General features: G+C 52.0%; 1 protein-coding gene across 1 annotated transcript in view; it reads left to right on the top strand.

Moving 5' to 3' along the window:
- The window catches only part of RAPGEFL1 (Rap guanine nucleotide exchange factor like 1), a 267,731-nt gene that overhangs the window by 128,671 nt on the left and 117,975 nt on the right, over positions 1–21,085 (top strand). Inside the window, exons 2-4 of the mRNA XM_086924240.1 lie at positions 398–476; positions 6,189–6,339; positions 7,361–7,458. Of these exons, the coding sequence (XP_086780366.1) occupies positions 398–476; positions 6,189–6,339; positions 7,361–7,458 (328 nt within the window). The remainder of the gene's footprint in view (positions 1–397; positions 477–6,188; positions 6,340–7,360; positions 7,459–21,085) is intronic.

The raw sequence follows: 21,085 nt of genomic DNA, 5'->3' as shown, positions 1-21,085 counted from the left end.
ACCACCAACACCTGCCCTCCTGTACCTCCAACACCTGCCCTCCTGCACCTCGAACACCTGCCCTCCTGCACCTCCAACGCCTGGCCCTCCTGTACCTCTTAACACCTGGCCCTCCTGTACCTCTTAACACCTGGCCCTCCTGTACCTCCTAACACCTGTCCCTCCTGTAACTCCTAACACCTGTCCCTCCTGTACCTCTTAACACCTGGCCCTCCTGTACCTCTTAACACCTGGCCCTCCTGTACCTCTTAACACCTGGCCCTCCTGTACCTCTTAACGCCTGGCCCTCCTGTAACTCTATCACCTGCCCTCCTGCACCTCCAGCACCTGCCCTTTACCTCGAACACCTGCCCTCCCATACCTCTAACACCTGTCCTTCTCTCTCCTTCTCTCCTAGAGCTGCTCCTGGATGACCTCATTCTCACCCACTCGCTGTTCCTGCCAACAGACCGGTTCCTCCTCGAGCTGCAGCAGCAATATCCTTTGCAAGCTACGGGTGTACTGCGGTGCAGAGGGTGCCAGGACGAAGGCACGCCATGCAGATGTGGTGACGCCTTGCCCCTACGCAAACGTCTGCAGTAGGTGATGATGTTGGAGCTGTAAGAGCTGGTGGTCCTTTAACTGGTCTGCAGTGAACCAGGGGTGCCTCTTGTGGAAGTTCAAAGCCTAAGGTCGCTACCACAGAAACATGGGGGGGGCTTCACTTCCAGGCATATGCCTTCCATGGGAATTGGGCGTCTTATGAGTTCACCAGAGAACCAGGGGGTCCCTCGTGTATCTGTTCCGGGCTGCGTGTATTCACTAGAGCCAAGGGGTCCATCGCTGCCAGGCCTAGCAGGTCTTCCTGGAAATTGGGGGGGAAGGTGTTGGTTGGGGGCATCACTAACAGGCCTAGCATGTCTTCCAGAGAACTAGAGGGTCGTATGTGTTCACCAGAGAACCAGGGGGTCCCTCCTGTATCTCTTATGGGCTTTGCGTGTTCATTGGAGAGCTGCAGGATCTTATGTGTATCCGGTACAGGCTTCCTGCGAACACCAGAGATGGTACTGTGGAATATCGAGGCTAGGAATATCATAGTACAGTAATATCATGAACAGAATATTGAGCGACAAGCTATCGAAAGAAGTGATATAGGAGAAATATAGATGTTCGAGGCATATGGGCTGCAGATGGTACATTAATTAATAGATCGCCATCTGGTGTTGGGCTCGGATGATTGCACTAGTACATACTTTTACGTCCCAATATGTTATCCTTCGATATTGTGTCCATGATATTTGGTGTTATTGCGATTCCTACCTCGATGTCCTGGGGGAACACCACCGGAGAACCAGGGGGATTCTCGTGTATCACTTCCAGGCCTAGTGTGTTCACCAAAGAACCAGGGGGCTCCTCGTGTGCCTCTTCCACGCCTAATGTGCCCACCGTAGAGCATGGGCTTGCTCGTATATATCACTTTCTGAGAATTAGTGCTCCCTCGTGGATCCCTTCCAGGCTCTCATTGCACTCCAGAGAACCGGGGATCCGCATCAATCGCTTCCACGTCAAGTGTGTCCACCAGAGAAGCGAGACGTCACCTGAGCATCACTTCCAGGCCAAGTGTCCTCTCTAAAGAGTCAGTGCACCTTGATGTATCACTACCAGCTCTAGAGTGTCCACCAGCTGACCAGGGGTCCCTTGTGTATCCCTCTAGGCCTAGTGTGTCCACTAAAGAACCAGTTGGCACTCCTTTATTCCTTCCAGATGTAGTTCTCCATCAAAGACGCACGGGGTTCTTCGTGTATCAGTTCTGGGCCCAGTGTGTCCATCAGGCCAGCAGGGAGGGGGTGGGCTTGTGTATCACTCCAGGCCTAATGTGCCCATTAAAGTACCAGCTCGCCCTCCTATGTCGCTTCCATGTTTAGTATGTCCACAAATCAAGCAGGGGGTGTTGTATCGCATCCGGGCCCAGTGTGTCCACCAGAAAAGCAGTGGGTCCTGCGTGTCTCCCTTCCAGGCCTAGTGTGCCCCCCCCAACCTAAGAACCAGTGCGCACTCAGTATCACGTCCACATCTAGTGTATCCACCAGGGAAGGATGGGGTCTCTAGAGTCTCACTTCCAGGCCAGTGTTTCCTCCGTTTTTAGCTGAAGAGTCGCAGTGTGCCCTTCCTTAGACTGCACACACCTAGAGCAAACATCTTGTGTCACTGTGACTGTTCCCACTAACATGGCTTTCTTTCCCTGAGATGCAAGGGTGTTCTTTCTTTATCACTACAAAGTCCTATTTTCTCCTTCCATTGTGCCTGCAGATGCCAAGTGTGCCATTCTTGAGATTGCACCCACCTAAAGGGTCGGTCTGTATGCAGCTGTTCCTGCCAGTGCATCCTTGCTCACTGAGGCTGGTTTGTTGTGATGCAAAGGAGCATGGGATTTTGTGTATGACTGCCCAGGCTGTGTCCACAGGCCTAGTGGACACTTCATTAGAGTGGACATCTACAGAGTCAATGGATTGTGCCATTCCTGACCCCACCCACCTCTAATTTAATGATAATTAGGTGCCCTCACCTAAACTCCTGAGAATGAGTGTGGTTCAACTAGCACCTGTGAGAATGAGGCAGCCCTTGCTGAAAATGAGTGTACTTTACACCACGGAACGTAAAGCCGCCTTGTCGTCCTCTGATCACTAACGTGTCCTTCTTTATAAGTGCTGATCATTAGTGTGTACTCACTTCTACCTGCTGATTGTGAACTGCCCTTGGTTAGTAACCCTGGTTGTTTGTGTGCCCTTACGTGTAACTCCTGATGATTACCATCTCTGTACCTCTTAGCCTTTCGTGTGGTCTTATGTACCTGCCCTGGTCATTAATGTGCCCTTATCTGTACCCACTGCTCACTGGTGTGCCTTTATCGCTACCACTCTTCATTAGTGTGCCCTTATCTGTACTACTCTTCATTGGTGTGCCCTTGTCAGTACCCACTGTTCACTAGTGTGACCTTATCTGTACCACTCTTCATTACTGTGCCTTTATCACTACTACTCTTCATTAGTGTGCCCTTGTCAGTACCCACTTCTCAGTAGTGTGCTTTTATCACTACCACTGCTCACTAATATGCCTTTATCACTTATACTCTTCATTAGTGTTCCCTTATCTGTACCACTCTTCATTGGTGTGCCCTTCCTGTATCACTTATTGGTGTGCCCTTGTCAGTACCCACTGCTCACCAGTGTGCCTTTATCACTACCACTGCTCACTAGTGTGCCCTTATCTGTACCGCTCTTCATTAATGTGCCCTTATGTGTACTGCTCTTCATTAGTGTGCCCTTATGTGTACTGCTCTTCATTAGTGTGCCCTTGTCTGTACCGCTCTTCATTAGTGTGCCCTTATGTGTACCGCTCTTCATTAGTATGCCCTTGTCTGTACCACTCTTCAATAGTGTTCCCTTGTCTGTACCGTTCTTCATTAGTGTGCCCTTGTCTGTACCGCTCTTCATTAGTGTGCCCTTATCTGTACCGCTCTTCATTAGTGTGCCCTTATATGTACCGCTCTTCATTAGTGTGTCCTTATCTGTACCGCTCTTCATTAGTGTGCCCTTATGTGTACTGCTCTTCATTAGTGTGCCCTTGTCTGTACCTCTCTTCATTAGTGTGCCCTTATGTGGACCGCTCTTCATTAGTGTGCCCTTGTCTGTACCGCTCTTCATTAGTGTGCCCTTGTCTGTACCGCTCTTTATTAGTGTACCCTTGTCTGTACCGCTCTTCATTAGTGTGCCCTTATGTGTACTGCTCTTCATTAGTGTGCCCTTGTCTGTACCTCTCTTCATTAGTGTGCCCTTATGTGTACCGATTTCATTAGTGTGCCCTTGTCTGTACCGCTCTTCATTAGTGTGCCCTTGTCTGTACCGTTCTTCATTAGTGTGCCCTTGTCTCTACCGCTCTTCATTAGTGTGCCCTTGTCTGTACCGCTCTTCATTAGTGTGCCCTTATGTGTACCGCTCTTCATTAGTGTGTCCTTATGTGTACCTCTCTTCATTAGTGTGTCCTTATCTGTAGCACTCTTCAGTAGTGTGCCCTTGTCTGTACCGCTTCTCATTAGTGTGCCCTTATCTGTAGCACTCTTCAGTAGTGTGCCCTTGTCAGTACCACTCTTCATTAGTGTGCCCTTATCTGTAGCACTCCTCAGTAGTGTGCCCTTGTCAGTACCACTCTTCATTAGTGTGCCCTTTTCTGTAGCACTCTTCAGTAGTGTGCCCTTGTCTGTACCACTCTTCATTAGTGTGCCCTTATCTGTAGCATTCTTCAGTAGTGTGCCCTTGTCTGTACCGCTCTTCATTAGTGTGCCCTTATCTGTAGCACTCTTCATTAGTGTGCCCTTATGTGTACCGCTCTTCATTAGTGTGCCCTTGTCTGTACCGCTCTTCATTAGTGTGCCCTTGTCTGTACCGCTCTTCATTAGTGTGCCCTTGTCTGTACCACTCTTCATTAGTGTGCCCTTATCTGTAGCACTCTTCAGTAGTGTGCCCTTGTCTGTACCGCTCTTCATTAGTGTGCCCTTATGTGTACTGCTCTTCATTAGTGTGCCCTTATGTGTACTGCTCTTCATTAGTGTGCCCTTGTCTGTACCTCTCTTCATTAGTGTGCCCTTATGTGTACCGCTCTTCATTAGTATGCCCTTGTCTGTACCACTCTTCAATAGTGTTCCCTTGTCTGTACCGCTCTTCATTAGTTGGCCCTTGTCTGTAACGCTCTTAATTAGTGTGCCCTTGTCTGTACCACTCTTCATTAGTGTGCCCTTATATGTACCGTTCTTCATTAGTGTGTCCTTATCTGTACCGCTCTTCATTAGTGTGCCCTTATGTGTACTGCTCTTCATTAGTGTGCCCTTGTCTGTACCTCTCTTCATTAGTGTGTCCTTATGTGGACCGCTCTTCATTAGTGTGCCCTTGTCTGTACCGCTCTTCATTAGTGTGCCCTTGTCTGTACCGCTCTTTATTAGTGTACCCTTGTCTGTACCGCTCTTCCTTAGTGTGCCCTTGTCTGTACCGCTCTTCATTAGTGTGCCCTTATGTGTACTGCTCTTCATTAGTGTGCCCTTGCATGTATTACTGATCATTAGTGTCTCAGCATCTGTAAGTACCATTACATGCACCTGCTCGATAGTGTACCCGTATGAATATGTGCTTACTCACTAGTGCCCTTAATATTGTGACTTTATGGTGCCTACACGCCTGTTGATAATGTGCTTGTCCTAATGTATAATGTATGCATGGACACAAGTGTGGCTTTATTTACACATGGGGTCTGTAGTGTTATTTCCACTTCTGGTCATCAGTGTCTCTTACTTACATCTACTGCGAGTATTAGTTCCTGTAGTGACTGCTGATCATTCACAGAGCCCACCTCGAGGCGCTGAGCGTGCAGTGCGGGACTGATGGAGAGAATCGGCCGGGACATACTGAACTGCAGACTTTTCAAAGCTCTATCTTAAAACTCAGTGGCTCTATACTCATTACAGCACCCCCCCCCCCCCCCCCCCCCAAAGAGCTCTGCTTACACTGATGCACGCAGAGCAGCTCACTTACATTTGCTGATCACTTTTTTGCTGTTGGTCATATCCTTATTTACACATCCTGCTCACAATTGTGCCCTGTTATAACCTGATGCCACACAGTTGCCGATGCACCTGCTGTTTAGTGCTGTGTTCTCACTATTCCCACGTTGCCATTAGTGTGTCTGTACTCAAAACTCTATTGCTGTGACATTATTTATGCACCCTGACTGTGTGTGCTTTGACCTACCCCAGCTGTTCAACTGTGAGACTTTGCTCACGGCTGCTTATCATTCTGATAGCGTCGTGCACGCAGGTCTGTACTATGCCAGTACGTGTACCTGCTGGAATAGGTCTGCTCTTCAGTACTGTGCCCTCATTTACACATTCCTCGTACTCGATGGGGAGTAGTATACCTGTATTTATTTATTCCGGCTGTCAGGGCAGAGACTGGTCATAGCCGTGCCCTGTGTGAAACCTATGGCCTGCTGTGCATGTTTACATGTAGGTGCTATTAGTCTCATCATGTGAATCCATGTGCGCTCCTGTGTGTAGAACTGGATGCACTTGGCACCCTGGCACACGTCATGGCTCCTTCCCACCTTTTCCCCTCTGTCCCCGCCTCTTCCGGTTGATGTGGGTTTCCTTAACTGGGAGTGACTTTCTCTGGGGCCAGCGACTACTCCTCGCCCAGCTGGGACCAGAGCGACGTCCTGCAGCGCAAGCAGGCGGTGCTGTCGGTGCTGCTGCACTTCATGGAGACCTACAAGGGCATCCTGCAGGAGGAGGAGAGCACCTTCAAACTCATCAAGGTGAGCCATAAGGGGGCGCTAGAGGCGCAGTGGGGGCAGAGAACCGCCGAAGCCTGCGTCGTGCTGCGTCAGCGTGAGTGCTCGCGAACACCTGTGGTAAGCTTGCACTGTGCCAGATGTGTGTCTGAAGACAGGTTGCATTGCTGCAGCTGCGTGCGCCTTTTTTGTGTCTGTAGTGCTTACCCTGCTGTTGTCTGTGCTATACCCAGGACCGTTTGAATTATGCAGCAACGGACCACCAAATTGTGTGGCAAGAAAAGGCAAAGTATGTGATCAATTCTACGGCAGTGTTATTTCACTACTTTGACACTTTAACAAGCATTACTGTCTAGGCAAAAAGTTTCACCTTATTAGTACCGGTTTAGCACATTAATATAGTAATCACCTACGTATGAATGACCAGCTAATCTTTACCAAGGACCTGCCACTGCATGGCACCACTCCTGGGCCTTTATTAGAAGGGGTGCATGTGATCTGGTTTAGCTAGAATCAGCATTCGTTTTAGTTGAAATCCTCAGATTGTGCAGCTGGTGGCTGATTTTATGTCTAGTACATTTAGTCTTTAACTATGTGGAAAACGCTGCAGCCGCAGATTTCTGAAAACGAAGTCATCCTGGCTAAACCTCTTTCCAGACCAGGGAAACTCGAATTGCTGCTGTACCTGTTTTTGATGTGTGCTGGAAGTTTGTACCGCAGAAGCCTGTGCTGTTCACTTCCTTCGTGTCTGCCGAATGTTTTGATGCCTTGTGTGAGGGAAGCTTGTTCTTTACCCATAGTATACGTGTGCAGCTTGCCCTGTTGTTGCCTATGCGTCATCTGGGCTGTCTGAGAAAGCTTGCATCAGCGCTCTTTGTGATGCACGCTACGTGTGGGATATTGTCTTTTTTATAGTCTCCGATGTTTTTCATCTTCCTTTTTTTTAAGCTCTGAAATTGCACACGCTCACACTCGCGCTTTCTTTTGAAAAAGCTATATTTGGTGATGCTTTCTTTTTCTGCCCCTCCTCTCTCTCTCGGGCTAGGATCTGTACCCGCTGGTTATGAAAGACGTGCAGAGATTTCCCGCCCTGGAGGAGGAAGTCAAGCAGCTGCACCGCCTGGTGGAGACGGCGGAGCTGAGGTGAGAGCCGGCCGAGCACGTGGCAGCACGTGCCCCCGACCTACACGTGCTGCTGATGAGTGTCCGAGCTGGACGCGCCTGCTATCCTTTAAGAAAAGTAAACCATATGGTGTGACAACTGAACATTGTGCAAGGGTTGCCCAGGGCCAAACTGACTTCCGGGCATTTCGCTGGGTTGACAGGGTGGTGTCCAGGTTCACTGCTGAGAGGGCTAAATTTGTTGCTGGGGAGCTGCTAATGCTTCTAAATGAACGATACAAAACACATAGCTTTAAAGCGTGTTTTTAGAAACTTTTGTTTTGCATTGTTTATTAAGAAAAGCCCGGTAGCCAGTCCGGCCCTGGGGTCGCCCATGGCAAGACTGGTTATTGGGTAACGAGACCTGCATCTCTGCACTACGCAGCCCCTTCTGAGAGACCCCAAACTTTGCCACTTTCTACAAAGGTAGCATACGGCCTGCATTGCGTCAACCACACAGTCCACCCTGGAAAGCCAAATCTTTGTGGACATGCTGCCATCTTTAAAAAGGATACGTAATTAAAGCTCTGTCTCTTGTTGTAAAGATGTAAAAATAGCAACAACAAAAGTATTTAAAAAGGAAGGTTCTAGTCTCTAAAGGCAGTACAAAAATATTAGCGACCGTGGCTGAAAAAGGGCTTCTAGCCTGGGTAGTGCAATTCACAAGATTAACTAGCTTGGTGAGATGTGGGCAGTCGAGGTAAAGAACATTAACATTCTATTTTTAATAAATGTATTCAGCAAACCTGTTTCCTGGCTCTGCCACTAATTATACCCTACTAGGCAGACTTCAACACAAAATCTAATTATAATGTTGTGTGACCTTTAATGAACAAGATGTCACCCCTTTGATATGCAGCAGAAATGGCCCTTCAAGCACTGTCCCTAGTCGACCAACAACAGCGGCTGAAAAACTGAGAGTAGTCCTAATAACCAAAGCACTTTGCTTTTGTGCAGCAAAATAAAACAGGCACTCTCAGACATCCCTGGCTCTGTATTCCTCCTCTGTCTGCTGTTCTGTATGCTTCCACTCGTCTCTCCAGAGGGATAAAGACCTAGCATATCACACCCAATACAGAAGGAGACGGACTGGCTGCCGCTCTGGGCCTCTAACGTCTTCAGAGTGGGATGAATCACCCACACTAACACTGGCACCAGCATATTTGGACCAAAAAATTATAATGACAAGAGTAACATAAGAAGTAAAAAAACAGGCTTGAAAGCGAGAAATGCAAAAATGAGGAAAGCAAACGCTTTGGCCTTCTACGCCACCAAGAAGTGGAGTCAAATATCTTCATTCATGTCCATTCCGAAAGAAACTCGAAACTCTACTCTTTGAGTTGCACCTCATGCCCACCTTCCTCCTCGGAGTGTTCCCCAGTCCCTACAACAGTCTGCTCAACACCCCTTCACTCTCCGCTGTATACACTCCTTTACATTCCCTTCCTCAAAAGCTATTCCCCTACACTTGCTAACTTAAGCAGTCTGTTGCTTCCTAGCTAGGCGAAAGCTACAGAAATGCATACATTTCTAAATCATTGACTTGATGACACAGTCGGAATAATACTACTGCCCAATTTAAATATTTTTTTTTTTTTTTTTTAAAGACCAACGGTCCCAAACTTTATTCAGTTTCACAGATAAGCCAGTAGTTATTCATACAGTGTCAGAACCATGGAGTATTGTTACAAACATTAACCCAGCAGATAGTACATGTCGACATATCAGGTACACATGAGTGAAATCAAACAGTTGCTGGTGGAAGTGCATCAGTTCATAAATGACGGTGTCAGGAAATGTCACATGGTGCAGTGTCTACGGTTCATAGCACTGCAACAAGGAACCAGCGTGTCCAAAACGAAAAGCCAACAGTCATTGTTTGAAATGGAGTTCCCTGGTCATTGTAGCAGGGGATAGAGGCAGCATCATACCCTCCGGCGTCTAGTGGGTCGCTGGGTGCCCGCTTCCTAGTTCTGGGCACATCTGAGCAGCTTTACATAAGATGCAGACAAGGAAGGGTGCTCGGGCGTTATCAAGAGCACAGTATGAACGGCCTCTGTGTCAACCAAAAGAATTAACTGGGTAGCCGAAAACAGGGGGTGGGGGAGGAACATTTCAATAACTGTTAGACTAGCATTCGTGGGTGTGGTAGTGCATTTAGGTGTCTAGCTGCGTGTGGTGCATCCTGTGTGGGCCGTGTAGGGGCAGAGACAATGGATGAGGCGGCGTCGCCGTGGCTGTGGGCAATAGGGGGGGGGGGCTGAGCGGCAGGGGGGGGGCGACAGCGGCAGGGGACATCTCCATCGCGCAAGACCCCTGTTACCGGGGGGGTGGGGGGGTGGGGGAGGTAAGGAAGCGCGCGGGACAGGGGGGGGGGAGGACGGGGGGGGGGGAAGAGGGGTGGTGGAGTCTGTGCCAGGTGCGGACAGCAATCAGGTGGGCCCTCCCTGTTCTGTCGAGTCGGTACTCTATGCCGGCTTGGGTGCACGCGCGGTGATATGTAATCAGGGCAGCGTCCCAGTCTTGGGCGATCGGGTATTTCCGTAGACCCGCGGTTTCCTCTCTATGGAGCGACACACTCTCCGCACAGGCCCAGTTGGCAAAAGAGCGGCGCCAATCTGCAGGGCGCGGCGGGGTGGGACTCTTCCATCGTCGTGTAATGAGACGCTTGGCCGTAATAAGGCCCAAGTCCCAGAAGCGTGCCCGTAGCTTGGTCTGCTTGGTTCTCTTGTAGAGTCCCAATAGGCATACTTCCCACGTCGTGGGGAGGGTTTCGCCCGTCGCCGCTGTTAGCATATCCGCGATCGCAGACCAGTACGAGGTAAGATGGGCGCAGCTCCAGAGTGCGTGCAGGAAGTCTGAGTCCAGGAGGCCGCATCTGGGACATGCCGATGAAGTGAGCCCGAAGTAGCGGTTCAGCTTGTCCGGAGACAGATATGCACGGTGGATGATGTAGTATTGGATAATCTTGAAACGTGCGTTACGGGGAATGACCCTCGCGCCTGCTAAGATAGCATTCCATTGTTTGTCCGTCCAGTCTGAGCCATGGTCGGTCGCCCATTTTTCCCTCAATTTCTGGGAAGAAAATTGCGTATGGCTGTGTAAGGCTTGTGCGAGCCAGTGCACAATGTGGGACCCGTCTCCCATCACATGCAGGTATTGGATGAGTAGGTGAGTGGACGGCTCGTGGCTAAGGTCACCCCACGCCCTTGCCAGCTCATGAAGGAGTCTGGCGTGTGTCAGGAATTGACCTACCGGTAGCTCTGTGTCCGCGGCCAAGGTCTCGAATGGCATCAGCTCTCCGTCGCTGTACAGGCCGCCCAGGTCATCCAGGTCTGCTGCAGTCCAGCTGCGCAGCTCGGCCGTGGACAGTGTGCCCGCGCCCAGAGGTGTCCCCAGTAAGGGTAGGTTCGGAGCATAGGGCACCGTATGCCTGGTGAGCCGGAGGCTCCGTGTGAAGCACCGCTTTGCCACTGCTACATGGACCTGCGTGGGAGACCGGCCCATTGTCAGTGGGTGGAAGAGTGTGAGCGCCTGTACGGGGGATAGGATAGTATCGGCCGTGGCCGTGTCCGCCAGGTTCTTACCGCTCAACCAGTAGGCAACCCACTGCAGCTGTGCTGCTAAGTAATAAAGCTCCTGATTGGGAACCGCTAGGCCTCCAGCGTCTGTGGTTGCATACAGGGTCTTTAGCGCAACCCGGGGTCTCCCCTTATTCCAGATGAGGCGTCTGGTGAGGGTGTCCAGCTCCCTAAATATGCGCACCGGTACATACACCGGCAAATTAGTATAATAATAGAGAAGCCGGGGTAGCATGATCATCTTGGTCAGGGCCACTCTGGCTGGCACATTTAAAGGGAGGGAGTTCCAGAATGTGACCTGGGCTGTGAGCGAGGAGATGGCCCTCACTAGGTTCCCCTCTAGGAGATCCATAGGGTCCCGGTATATTAAGATCCCTAGGTACCTAAATACCGTCGGGTGCCATCGGAGTGTCTCCTCCATCATACGCACATCGCACTGTGGCATCTCGCCATCGAATGCGTAGGTCCCTGATTTGGCCCAGTTGACATGGAGCCCCGACATGTCTCCAAACGTCCGAAAGGTGTCCGAGAGCGCCGCTGGTATGCGCGTGAGGTCTCTGACAAATAATAACAAGTCGTCGGCGTACAGAGACACCGAGTGAATGCCGTCCGCCAGCGGAATGCCCCAGGCGTCTCCGGAAGTGCGGAGCATCTCCGCCAGCGGCTCCATCGCCAAGGCGAATAAGATGGGGGAGAGGGGGCAGCCCTGTCTGGTGCCTCTCCCAATACGGATCCTGTCCGAGAACAACCGTCCGGTCCGGACCCGGACCTCGGGCGTTTGATAGAGGAGCCCCACCATCTGGACGTAGGCATCCCCCAGCTCGTACTTCTCAAGGAATCGGAGGAGATACGGCCACTCCACCGAGTCGAATGCCTTCTCTAAGTCAAGCACGATGCATCCCGAGCGTGGCCAGGTCGGGGTCGCGTAACGTTGGACCCTGAAAAACCGGCGTAGGTTGTGGGACGTGCTCCGTGTGGGTACGAAGCCATTCTGGTCAGTGTGTACCAGAGTGGGGACTAGTGGTGCAAGCCTCCGGGCCAGGGCTGCTGCAAGTATCTTGTAATCGGTATTGAGGAGCGCTAACGGCCGGTACGAGCCGAGTTCGTTCGCTTCTTTACCCGGTTTCAGCAGGGAGACCACGTTTGCTTCGTTCAGGGACGCCGGGAGTTCAGCGTCTTCCAGCGCCGCCTTGTACATTTTCAGCAGTTCCGGTATTAATACCAGAGAGTAGGCTTTGTAGAACTCCGCCGGGAGCCCGTCGGGGCCCGGCGCCTTGCAATTGGAGAGGGAGAAAATCACCTCTCGCAGTTCCTCACCAGTGAGCGTGGCTCCCAGCTCTGCTTGTTGGGCAGCAGTAGCGGTCGGGAGCTGCAGTGTCGCCAGGTAGTCCGTGATCTCCGCTACCGTGGCTCGTAGTCGTGAGCTGTACAGGGATTTGTAATGCGATGTGAACGCATCATGGATTTGTTGCTGGGTATATACCTCAACGCCCTGGGCTGTGCGGATAGATAGGACCGATGCGGATTGCGTGTCTTGTCGCACCAACCACGACAGGAGTCTGCCAGGCTTATCTCCCGCGCTGTGGGTGCGCGCGGAGTGCGCAGCGAAGTTGATATTCTTGAGGCGTTCCATCAAGGCAGCGTGGTCCGCTCTGGCCGAGACGAGTTGGGAGTCATCACCCCTCATTGCCCCCTGTTCTGCACCCAGCAGTGCCCTTTCCGCCTGTACCAGGTCTCGCTCTACTTGCCTACGCAGGCCCGCCTGTACACTGAGGCAACTTCCCCGGGTCACCGTCTTAAAGGCGTCCCACTCGATTCTCGGGGAGGAGGTCGAGTCTACATTGTCCTCGAAGTACTGCAGGATCTTCCCGGAGATTTCCTCTCGGAATGGGGTTTCGAGTAGGAGGTCCGGTTGCAGGCGCCACGTTGGTACGGGCGGGTGTGGACGCTTCCATCCATATACCAGCGTGTGCGGGTTATGGTCCGAGTGGGTCCGACCCAGGTAGTCAGTGTCGGACACAGAGGGGAGCAGGTCACGGGACAGCATGAATCTGTCCAGCCTGACATGTAGTGAGTGGGCTCCCGAGTAGTAAGAATACACCCGGGCGGTGGGGTTCCTGACGCGCCAGGCATCCTGTAAGTTCCACTGTGTCGCCCAGTCAAGGAGGGCCTTGGAGGTCGCCTGTACCGGGGCGATTGTCGCTGGGAGGGATGAGCGATCGAGGGAGGCATTCAACACACAGTTATAATCCCCGCCCACCATCAGGGGTACGTCCGGCCATGTCGCTATCGCTGTCGACAGTCGTGTGAAGAATTTCCCCTGTTCTACATTAGGTGCGTATATGGAGGCTATGACCATCTGCTGCCCGTCAAGTCTGCCCTGTATGAAGACGTAGCGTCCCTCAGTGTCAATATTGCTGTGTGTTAGCGCAAACGGGACCCCGGGCCGGACCCAGATCAGGGTCCCCCTCGCAAACGCCGAGAAGGTTGTGGCAAATATCTGTCCCCTCCATTTACGGCGAAGTGTGGCTACCTCTGTGGCAACTAGGTGTGTCTCCTGTAGCAGTGCAATCTGGATCTGATGCCTTTTAAGATAGGAATATACCTGGTATCTACGTGAGGGTGTGTGCATGCCCCTGACATTCCAGGTACAAAATTTAAACGTAGCCATCACAGTGTTGATTGCGGCCAAGTGTCCACCTCCCCCCCCCCCGGGACCCCCACCCGCCTCGCCCACACCCACACAGTAGCGGTGAATAGTGAGCATTGTTACCTCCCGCCCCTCCCCACAGACCCAAAGATGCACACAATAGCAAGTCAGTACCAACACTAGTCTCAAAAGAAATAACTTGAACATAAACATAATACCAAAAGGGCAACAACAAAAACAAGTCGTCGCCCAAACGCTCTATCGAGCTCAATCAATCCGTGAGTTCAATGGGGGGTTGACTAAGTACAGCACTGAAAGTAAACAGGGTAGTTCGTTATGCCGAAAGAGCCGAAGCGGCTCCCCTCCACGGGCAGCGGGCCAGAAGAGCACCAAGAGTCAGTGATAGTGTCTGTGGCTAGTGTAGGGTTCCCAGTGTCACTTGACTCAGAACCTTGGTCCCACGGCGGGGCCCCATCTTTCATTCCCCCGGAGGAGGGGCACTCACCTCTAGGGGTCTGTCCACCCCACCAAAGTCAAGGTCCCGGTGACGTTCCAGCAGAGGAGCCCCGGCCCCCCACCCGGTGCCACTGTAGCTCCGTGGCAATCCGGAAATCGGGGTTCGGCAGCAAAGCACAGGTCTCGGAGAAGGCGGCAGCCGCGGCCGCCAGGGCCTTCAGAAGCATCTATGTGAGTCCCCGATCGGGCCATCGATGGGGGGGAGCTGACTGTTCCTCTGTGCGAGTCGCGTTGGTCCAGCCAGGGCTGGGTTGGGGAGGAGCACTTACGATATCAGATCTGATGTTTGGGGGGTGACGTCTGGCAGGTCCCCTGGGTTCGAGTCGTCTGGTAGACCGTACATGTAGTCGTCGTCCTCGCTCCCGCGTGAACGCGGACTGGCATTGGATAGCAGAAGAGGTGATTTCGACCCGCTGATCACAGCTGTTATGCGGACGGCTTCTAATTGTTCATTCTGTATTTGCTCCGGGGTTGGGCCGATTTCCGTGTCCACGGTCGGCGACCCGGCCCTCGAGTTGTGTCGCTGTCTCCGTCTGCGCGTGCCTCGATTCCGGCGTTGTTCTCTCGGCGCGGGCTCGGGGTTCGTGTCCACTCCCGAATCCAGCCAGGCCATTGCCGCCTCTGGGGTGTCGAAGAAGTGGGTCTTGTCTGATGCCATCACTCTGAGGCGTGCCGGAAACAACAGCGAGTATTTGAGAGCCAAGCGTCTGAGCCGGTGCTTCACCTCAAGAAAGGATTGACGTCGTCGCTGAACTTGTATGGTATAATCAGGGAAGAACATCACCTTGGCGTTGTCTATCTGTATATTTGATAGTTTCCGCGTCTCGCGGAGGATGGCGTCTCGGTCGCGGTAGTTCAATACCCGCATGAGCATCGGCCTTGGGTTGGAACCTTCCGGGGGTGGGCGGGCTGGTACTCTGTGTGCCCGCTCCACTACAAAGTATGGCGACAGTGTGCCTTCTGGCAATAATTCTCTGAGCCAGGTCTCCATGTGCTCCGCTGTCTCTCTCCGCTCCCAGCGTTCCGGTAGGCCCACTATGCGCACGTTGTTCCTCCTGGCCCGTCCTTCCGCGTCCTCTGCCCTATCCTCAAGGAACTCCACCCGGTTGAGCAGGTCCTGGACGTGCTTGTCCGTCTGTGCTAGTTTGGGGGTGGCCTCCGCCATCGTTTGCTCCAGGGTCGTGGTGCGGTCAGACAGTTTCTTGTGGTCTGCCCGGAGGAGTGTCAGATCCACGGCCACCTTGTCGATCCTGTTCTCCAGCGACGTGCGGGTCAGCTGCATGGATTCCTCCAGGCGCTCCATGGCCGCCAGCATGGTGTCTAGCTTGGAAGCAGTCTGGTCAGCCTCTGCGTTTTTCACCATTTTCCCTTTGCCGAGGGTCCCTCCTGTGCCAGTCTTTGCCCTGGTCCCCCCACCCATGTGGGAGGCCTTTGCGGCCGGTCAGGCGGGTGGGTATATTCTCGCTATGCGCGGCGGAGGGGCCAGAGCACGTGGGTCTCTTGGTCAGGTTCTCTGTGTTCCCTGTTGTGGATGCCGCGTAGCCGTAGGCGGGGGGGGGAGGGCCGTCCCACCGTTGGGTTCCGGGGATCTGTAGCACGTGGCCGCCTAGGGAGGACAGGGTGGTTGCGTGGCGGCCGTTGAGGGAACTCCCGAACGTGGCGGTCAGTGCCGCGGAGGTCCCGGTTGTCGTTCGCCTCCCGTCTGAGCCACTCGGCGGTCCAGTAGGTCGGAGTGGTGGGTCTCCCTCAATGCGTCCGTCTGCTGAGCCTGGGAGGACGCGCTCTGCCGGATGATGCTAGGCGACACCAAGCGCCGCGCGTGGGTCTAGCTCGTCCGGTACAAGTCCGGTGGATGTGGGGCGTGTGAGCTGCGTAGGCCTCGTGGCGCCAGGGCGGGAGAGTCTCTCAGCGTTGGGCCGGGTAGTGGCGGGGCCGGTGCAACGCGGCCACAGTTCGTGAGTGGCGCGATTTAGGCCTCACGGCGCCAGGAGGGTCCGATGGTGATCCGTGTCGTCTCTTATGAGATGGGCAGGCGCAGAGGTCTGGTAGGAGAGGGCCGCGCAGCCTCCGGCGGTGGTCCGCTGAGCTTGGTGGTGACGGTGTCTGTGTGGGCCTCGTGGTGGCCCAGCTTGGCTGATCACAGGTGCCTGTTCAGCCGGTTCGGGTGACTCCAGTGCCTGCAGGTGCGGAGGGGCAGTGACACAGACCGCCACGGGCCGGCTCTGTGTGGGTGTTTGCAGCGCTGAGGGCCCTCGGGTGGCCGGGTCGCCGGGGACTTCTGGCACCGTGTCGTGGGTTCCCTGTGTGCGTCGTGGGACGGCAGGGCCCTGGGGCGGTGTCGCGTTAATGCGGGCCCCCAGCCAGGCTCGCGCACTCACCCCCTGGTGGTCCCGGAGCTCGGTGGGATGCCCCCAGTGGCGGCGGGCGAGGCGCGTTATTTTCGCGGCCTACCGTGGGTCTGGGCGTCGAATTTCCGCTGATGTCCGGGGCCCCTGCAGGGTCTGGTCACTGGTAGGCGTCCGGTGTGTGGGACGCGGTCCTGGTCCTCCGCCGGATCGCACGTTGCAGGGCACTCGTTTTGCGGCCTATCCCGCAGGGCCGGATCCCCGACCTCAGGTAGTTGGGCCGCCGGCCGGAAGTGCACTCCAGGCGGCCAGTCTTTAGGGCAGCTGCCGGTCGGAGGGTCAGTCGCTCCGATGTGCCCGTAAATTGCCCTGGAGGTGGGTCGGGCGTCCGGGTGCACCCGGTCCGAGTTTGGGCTCGGTACCGCCAGGAATTCAGGATAAAATGCCCGTGGCAGGGGAGCTTCGCACGGAGCTCAGCTCGGGCACGTCTTTCTACATCGCGTGCTTGGCCACGCCCCCCCTCACTGCCCAATTTAATATCATAAAGTCCTAGAGGCAAGCAGCACTGCTAAAGTTAAGAAGGTCTATATACATGGGGCATCCTTAGAGCTTTTCAGAGCAAAGCTACTGTAATAATTATTTGTGAGCTGGGAGTCTGAGGGGCGAGTGATTTCAATTAAAAAAATGCCCAAAAGGTCTACTACTTGTCGATATCACAGGATTTACACCCCTGAGCACGTTTGCCAGCTTTCGACTATCTTCATTCTACAAAATAAGAATGGAAATCCGATTTTTCACGACATAGTAACGATTTCTGCCTAGTAATACTAATCAATGCTTTCTTGAAGATAAAACTTCTAGCCTTGTAGTCCAACTCCATCAAGATCTTACTTTCTTGTCACAAGCAAAAGTAGCTTTCATTCTGAGGACGTCAGTCAGAAGTACACAAGTGCACATGGAAGCAAGTTCTTCCTAAGTGCACCTCTTGGAGAAGCTCAAATTAAAACAAGCACTCGGAGAGAGACTTTTGTATGTTAGCGGTGAAAACCCACGTTGCTTGTCAGTCTGTGCTGGGCTTTGCTAGTTACGTGTAGGATGAGCCAACTAGGACAGAGCTGGTTCAGTGAAGAGCCCCTCTACTGGCTCTCACAGTTGGAGCAATTGAAGACATGGAACATTTATCACTCCTTTGGCCCAGATTCGGTGTGCACTGATCAACATGGCTCTCCTTTAGGGAGTCGTGCAAGCCTGGCAGACTCCACTGTTTTCAGTAGACGCAAAGAAAATAACTGCAAGTGTCATATCTGAAAGGGGTATGAAGTTACTCACTGCACTTAAATCAAACCTGCACAGGTGAATAGCACTAGCAATTTACATCCTTACATAGAGAAAGCTGTATGGTTAGGTGTTATTTGTTTACTGTTTTAAAGCAAATAGCTGTGTTTAATGTTGTAGCATATGCAAGTAGCATTCGTGAACTTACAACGGTTCTGAAACTGTAGTAATCCAAGCAAGCACTTGTTGAATTGTAATTGACGGTCTTTCATTTTGAAATAAGTGTTCCCTTTTTTGCATGGGGCTGTGACATTTCCGATTGCCTCAAAATGTTTCTAATCATTTACTTGAATTCCTACAAGCTGAAGGCTGTTGTTTCACAACAGGACCAGGTCACTTCTCAGTATCCCGAGATCCTATTGTTGCAGTCACATGGCCTGCTTGTATCTGACTCATGATCCCAATACTGATGCCTACGAAAGCTCTTTGGTTCCTAATCCCGCGACTCCCAAAGCACCAATCCGATATCTCCCCCGCTAAAAATGTTTTCCTATATTCCAAGAGATCAACATTGTATCCACAATGCAGCCCCATCCGTATTACAACTGGGTCATACGTAACACCAACTGTTTATTGTCTGATTCAAATTTAGAAGATTGGTATGTTTGAAGTCAAGGCTGGTGGCGCAGAGGGCGACCAATGACTGTGGTCGGCTCTTCTCCAATGGCCCTATAATGTTCTCTCCCTGTTCACTTTAGAATTTTCTGTACACAATGTTCCAATAGGATTAGCCTTTTTGCTGAGGGCTATATCAGTTATCAAACGTCTTGACTGAATGTTATTTTTCTCATAATTATCCACAAAACTGTTAATTAATGCCACAGTTACATCATACTATGATTTAGGGCTTATGGGACGTGCATCACTCATGTTGCATAGCTGGTAAGGGCACCCCCGTTATACTCTGACTGTCAAACAAGTCCGCCTTTCTCAATTGAAACTTTCCAAGCCACTGGATGATTCAACTTTGAGATCTAGAAAACGTCATCCAAAATGAACTCCACAAGCTTCCCGCCCGGCCTTTATTTCCTGTTATTTCGATTTCATTAGAACAGTGCTTGCAAAACAACTTCCAGCACCCTTCTGAAAAAAGAAAGATAGAAATGATCTCGAAAAATAGAAAAGACACCCATCCGTCCTATGTTATGTTATGTTATGTTATGTTATGTTAAACTGTATTTCTTGAGCGCACGTTCACCAAACGGTTTCTTGGCGCTATGGACAGGACCAAACGTCATGCTGAGCAGAGAGTGAGTATCAGTCATATGCGTGGGAGAAAAGCCAGGTTTTGAGTAGTTTCCTGAAATGGGTATACGAGTCCATCATGCGCAGGTTAGGGGGAAGAGTATTCCAAAATTGGGGTGCCTAGGTCGTGTATCTAAGGCCGCCATGTTTCTTCCATTTAAAGGCATGGGACACCAGAAGATTTTTATTCGAGGAGTGTAGATCGCGAGATGGAAGGTACAGCTGGATGTTTAGGGCAATGAAGGCGGGGCCGCGCCCTGACAGGGCTTTATGAATGGTGCAGCCCAGTTTAAACAAGCACAAGCCTATGGCTCGTATAGTTATACTGACATCTGCTGTGAGTTGGCAAGGCCAGCTCAGCCTTTCATCCTTCCTAGGTGGGTAAACCGAGGACCAGTACATTGGGTAATAGTAGCATTGGGAATTTACAGAGCTTAGAGGCGTCAACGCTGCATTGTGAAGCAGTATATAGAAAATAAGTTGTACTTCGTGAATTGTCTCGTTATCCTTTCTTCTCTTTATCCGCCTTGCCTCTGCTCCCTTGCATCTTCGTTTCTATACCTTTGCCTTGAGTGATATTTTTCACCCACATTCGTGCTGCTAGGACGTATGAGTGAATGCGTGTTTGGCTCGGGACCCAGGCCAGAGTCCAAAACTTGAGGATGAGGCTTCCCTGTACATCGGACTCCTGCTGGTCCTGTGGTTGGCAGGGTGGCTACTGTCCCAAAGGGTTGAGTTTTAATGAGTAGGAGTCGTCGGAAGGGGGGCCGAGGGAGCAGCAGGCCTGTGCTTCTACTTTGCCACTGCCCTATCCTTCTCATCGGTCCTACCTCTGGTATGATTTTTTGGGGCAGAGATGGTCTTTAGGGTAGAGCAGAGCTGGGTAGGTGGGCATTAGGTCTTCCAGAACCTCTCTTAGATGGCCACTTTTCTGTTAGGACTGGAGAGCTGTCAGCCTTTGTAGATGACAGGGTACTAAAGGAACAGCAAGTGGGCACAAGGGGATTTTGGGAGGCAGCCGACCACAGGCAGGTCTGTCCCCTGGGGAGTTTGGTGCAGTCCTGGACTGCCATTTTGTAGTTGGCCTTGCTTTTATGTAGCCCAGGATAGCCGAATGACTTTATAGGGGGCTGCTTTTGAACTCCCTGGCACCATTGTAGGTACAGGTGACTTGGTGCTAGTGGCAGGGAGTGCCTGTTCGTTAGCTTTTTATCCCGCCTGCCCCAATAAATTATGACTTTTAAAGAGGGGTTTGTTTGTTCGGTTCCCGTTGTTGTGACTGGTGCGCAACGGGTGGGGCAGGCGACTGCATAATTCATTTGATGTATAGTGAGGTTTTAGTTTTGTAAGGCGAACTGTCCAGGTAAAGTTTGTGAAGTGAACCTTTTTTTTAATAAAGGAGCCTTTTCACACAATACAAGTGGTCTGGGCTGCGTCTCTCCCTCCCAAGCGGGGCCACCAGATATGCCACAATCCTTCTCAGGGGCCAAGGGTACTTGTCCTGAGTGTGTGATGTGTCCCAGAGACCAGCAGTCTGCAAGGATGGTGTAAACTAAAGGATCATGCGAAGACATATGGCAAATAACGTAGAAGTACCCCTGCAGTCGAACCCAAGAGGTCCCGCCTGGTTTCCCTCTGCAGAGAGGACCCAGTGGGGTTGGCTTTACAACCTACAACAGAAAGGGTGTCGGTTTCGAGACTATGGGAGCCTTCATGTAGGTCTGGCGATGCACCCTGTGCTGTTAATAATGTCGGAAAAGGCAGTACGGTGGATTTCCTGCAAATGTACTATTGAGTTTTTTATGGAACTACACGTAAAACTCGTCCCGTGCCATTAGAATGCACGTTGATCACTAAAGTGAAAACACGCAGTAACATCACTGCTCAGGCCTGTCACTGCTACTCACTTGTGCTCCGTTGGTTTGTTTTTCCTGTAA

The sequence above is a fragment of the Lissotriton vulgaris genome, chromosome 5 (assembly GCF_964263255.1).
Source record: "Lissotriton vulgaris chromosome 5, aLisVul1.2, whole genome shotgun sequence".
In the NCBI taxonomy this organism is placed as follows: Eukaryota; Metazoa; Chordata; class Amphibia; order Caudata; family Salamandridae; genus Lissotriton; species Lissotriton vulgaris.
The sequence above is the reverse complement of the archived record's forward strand: the minus strand, read 5'-3'. Positions and strand labels throughout refer to the sequence as shown.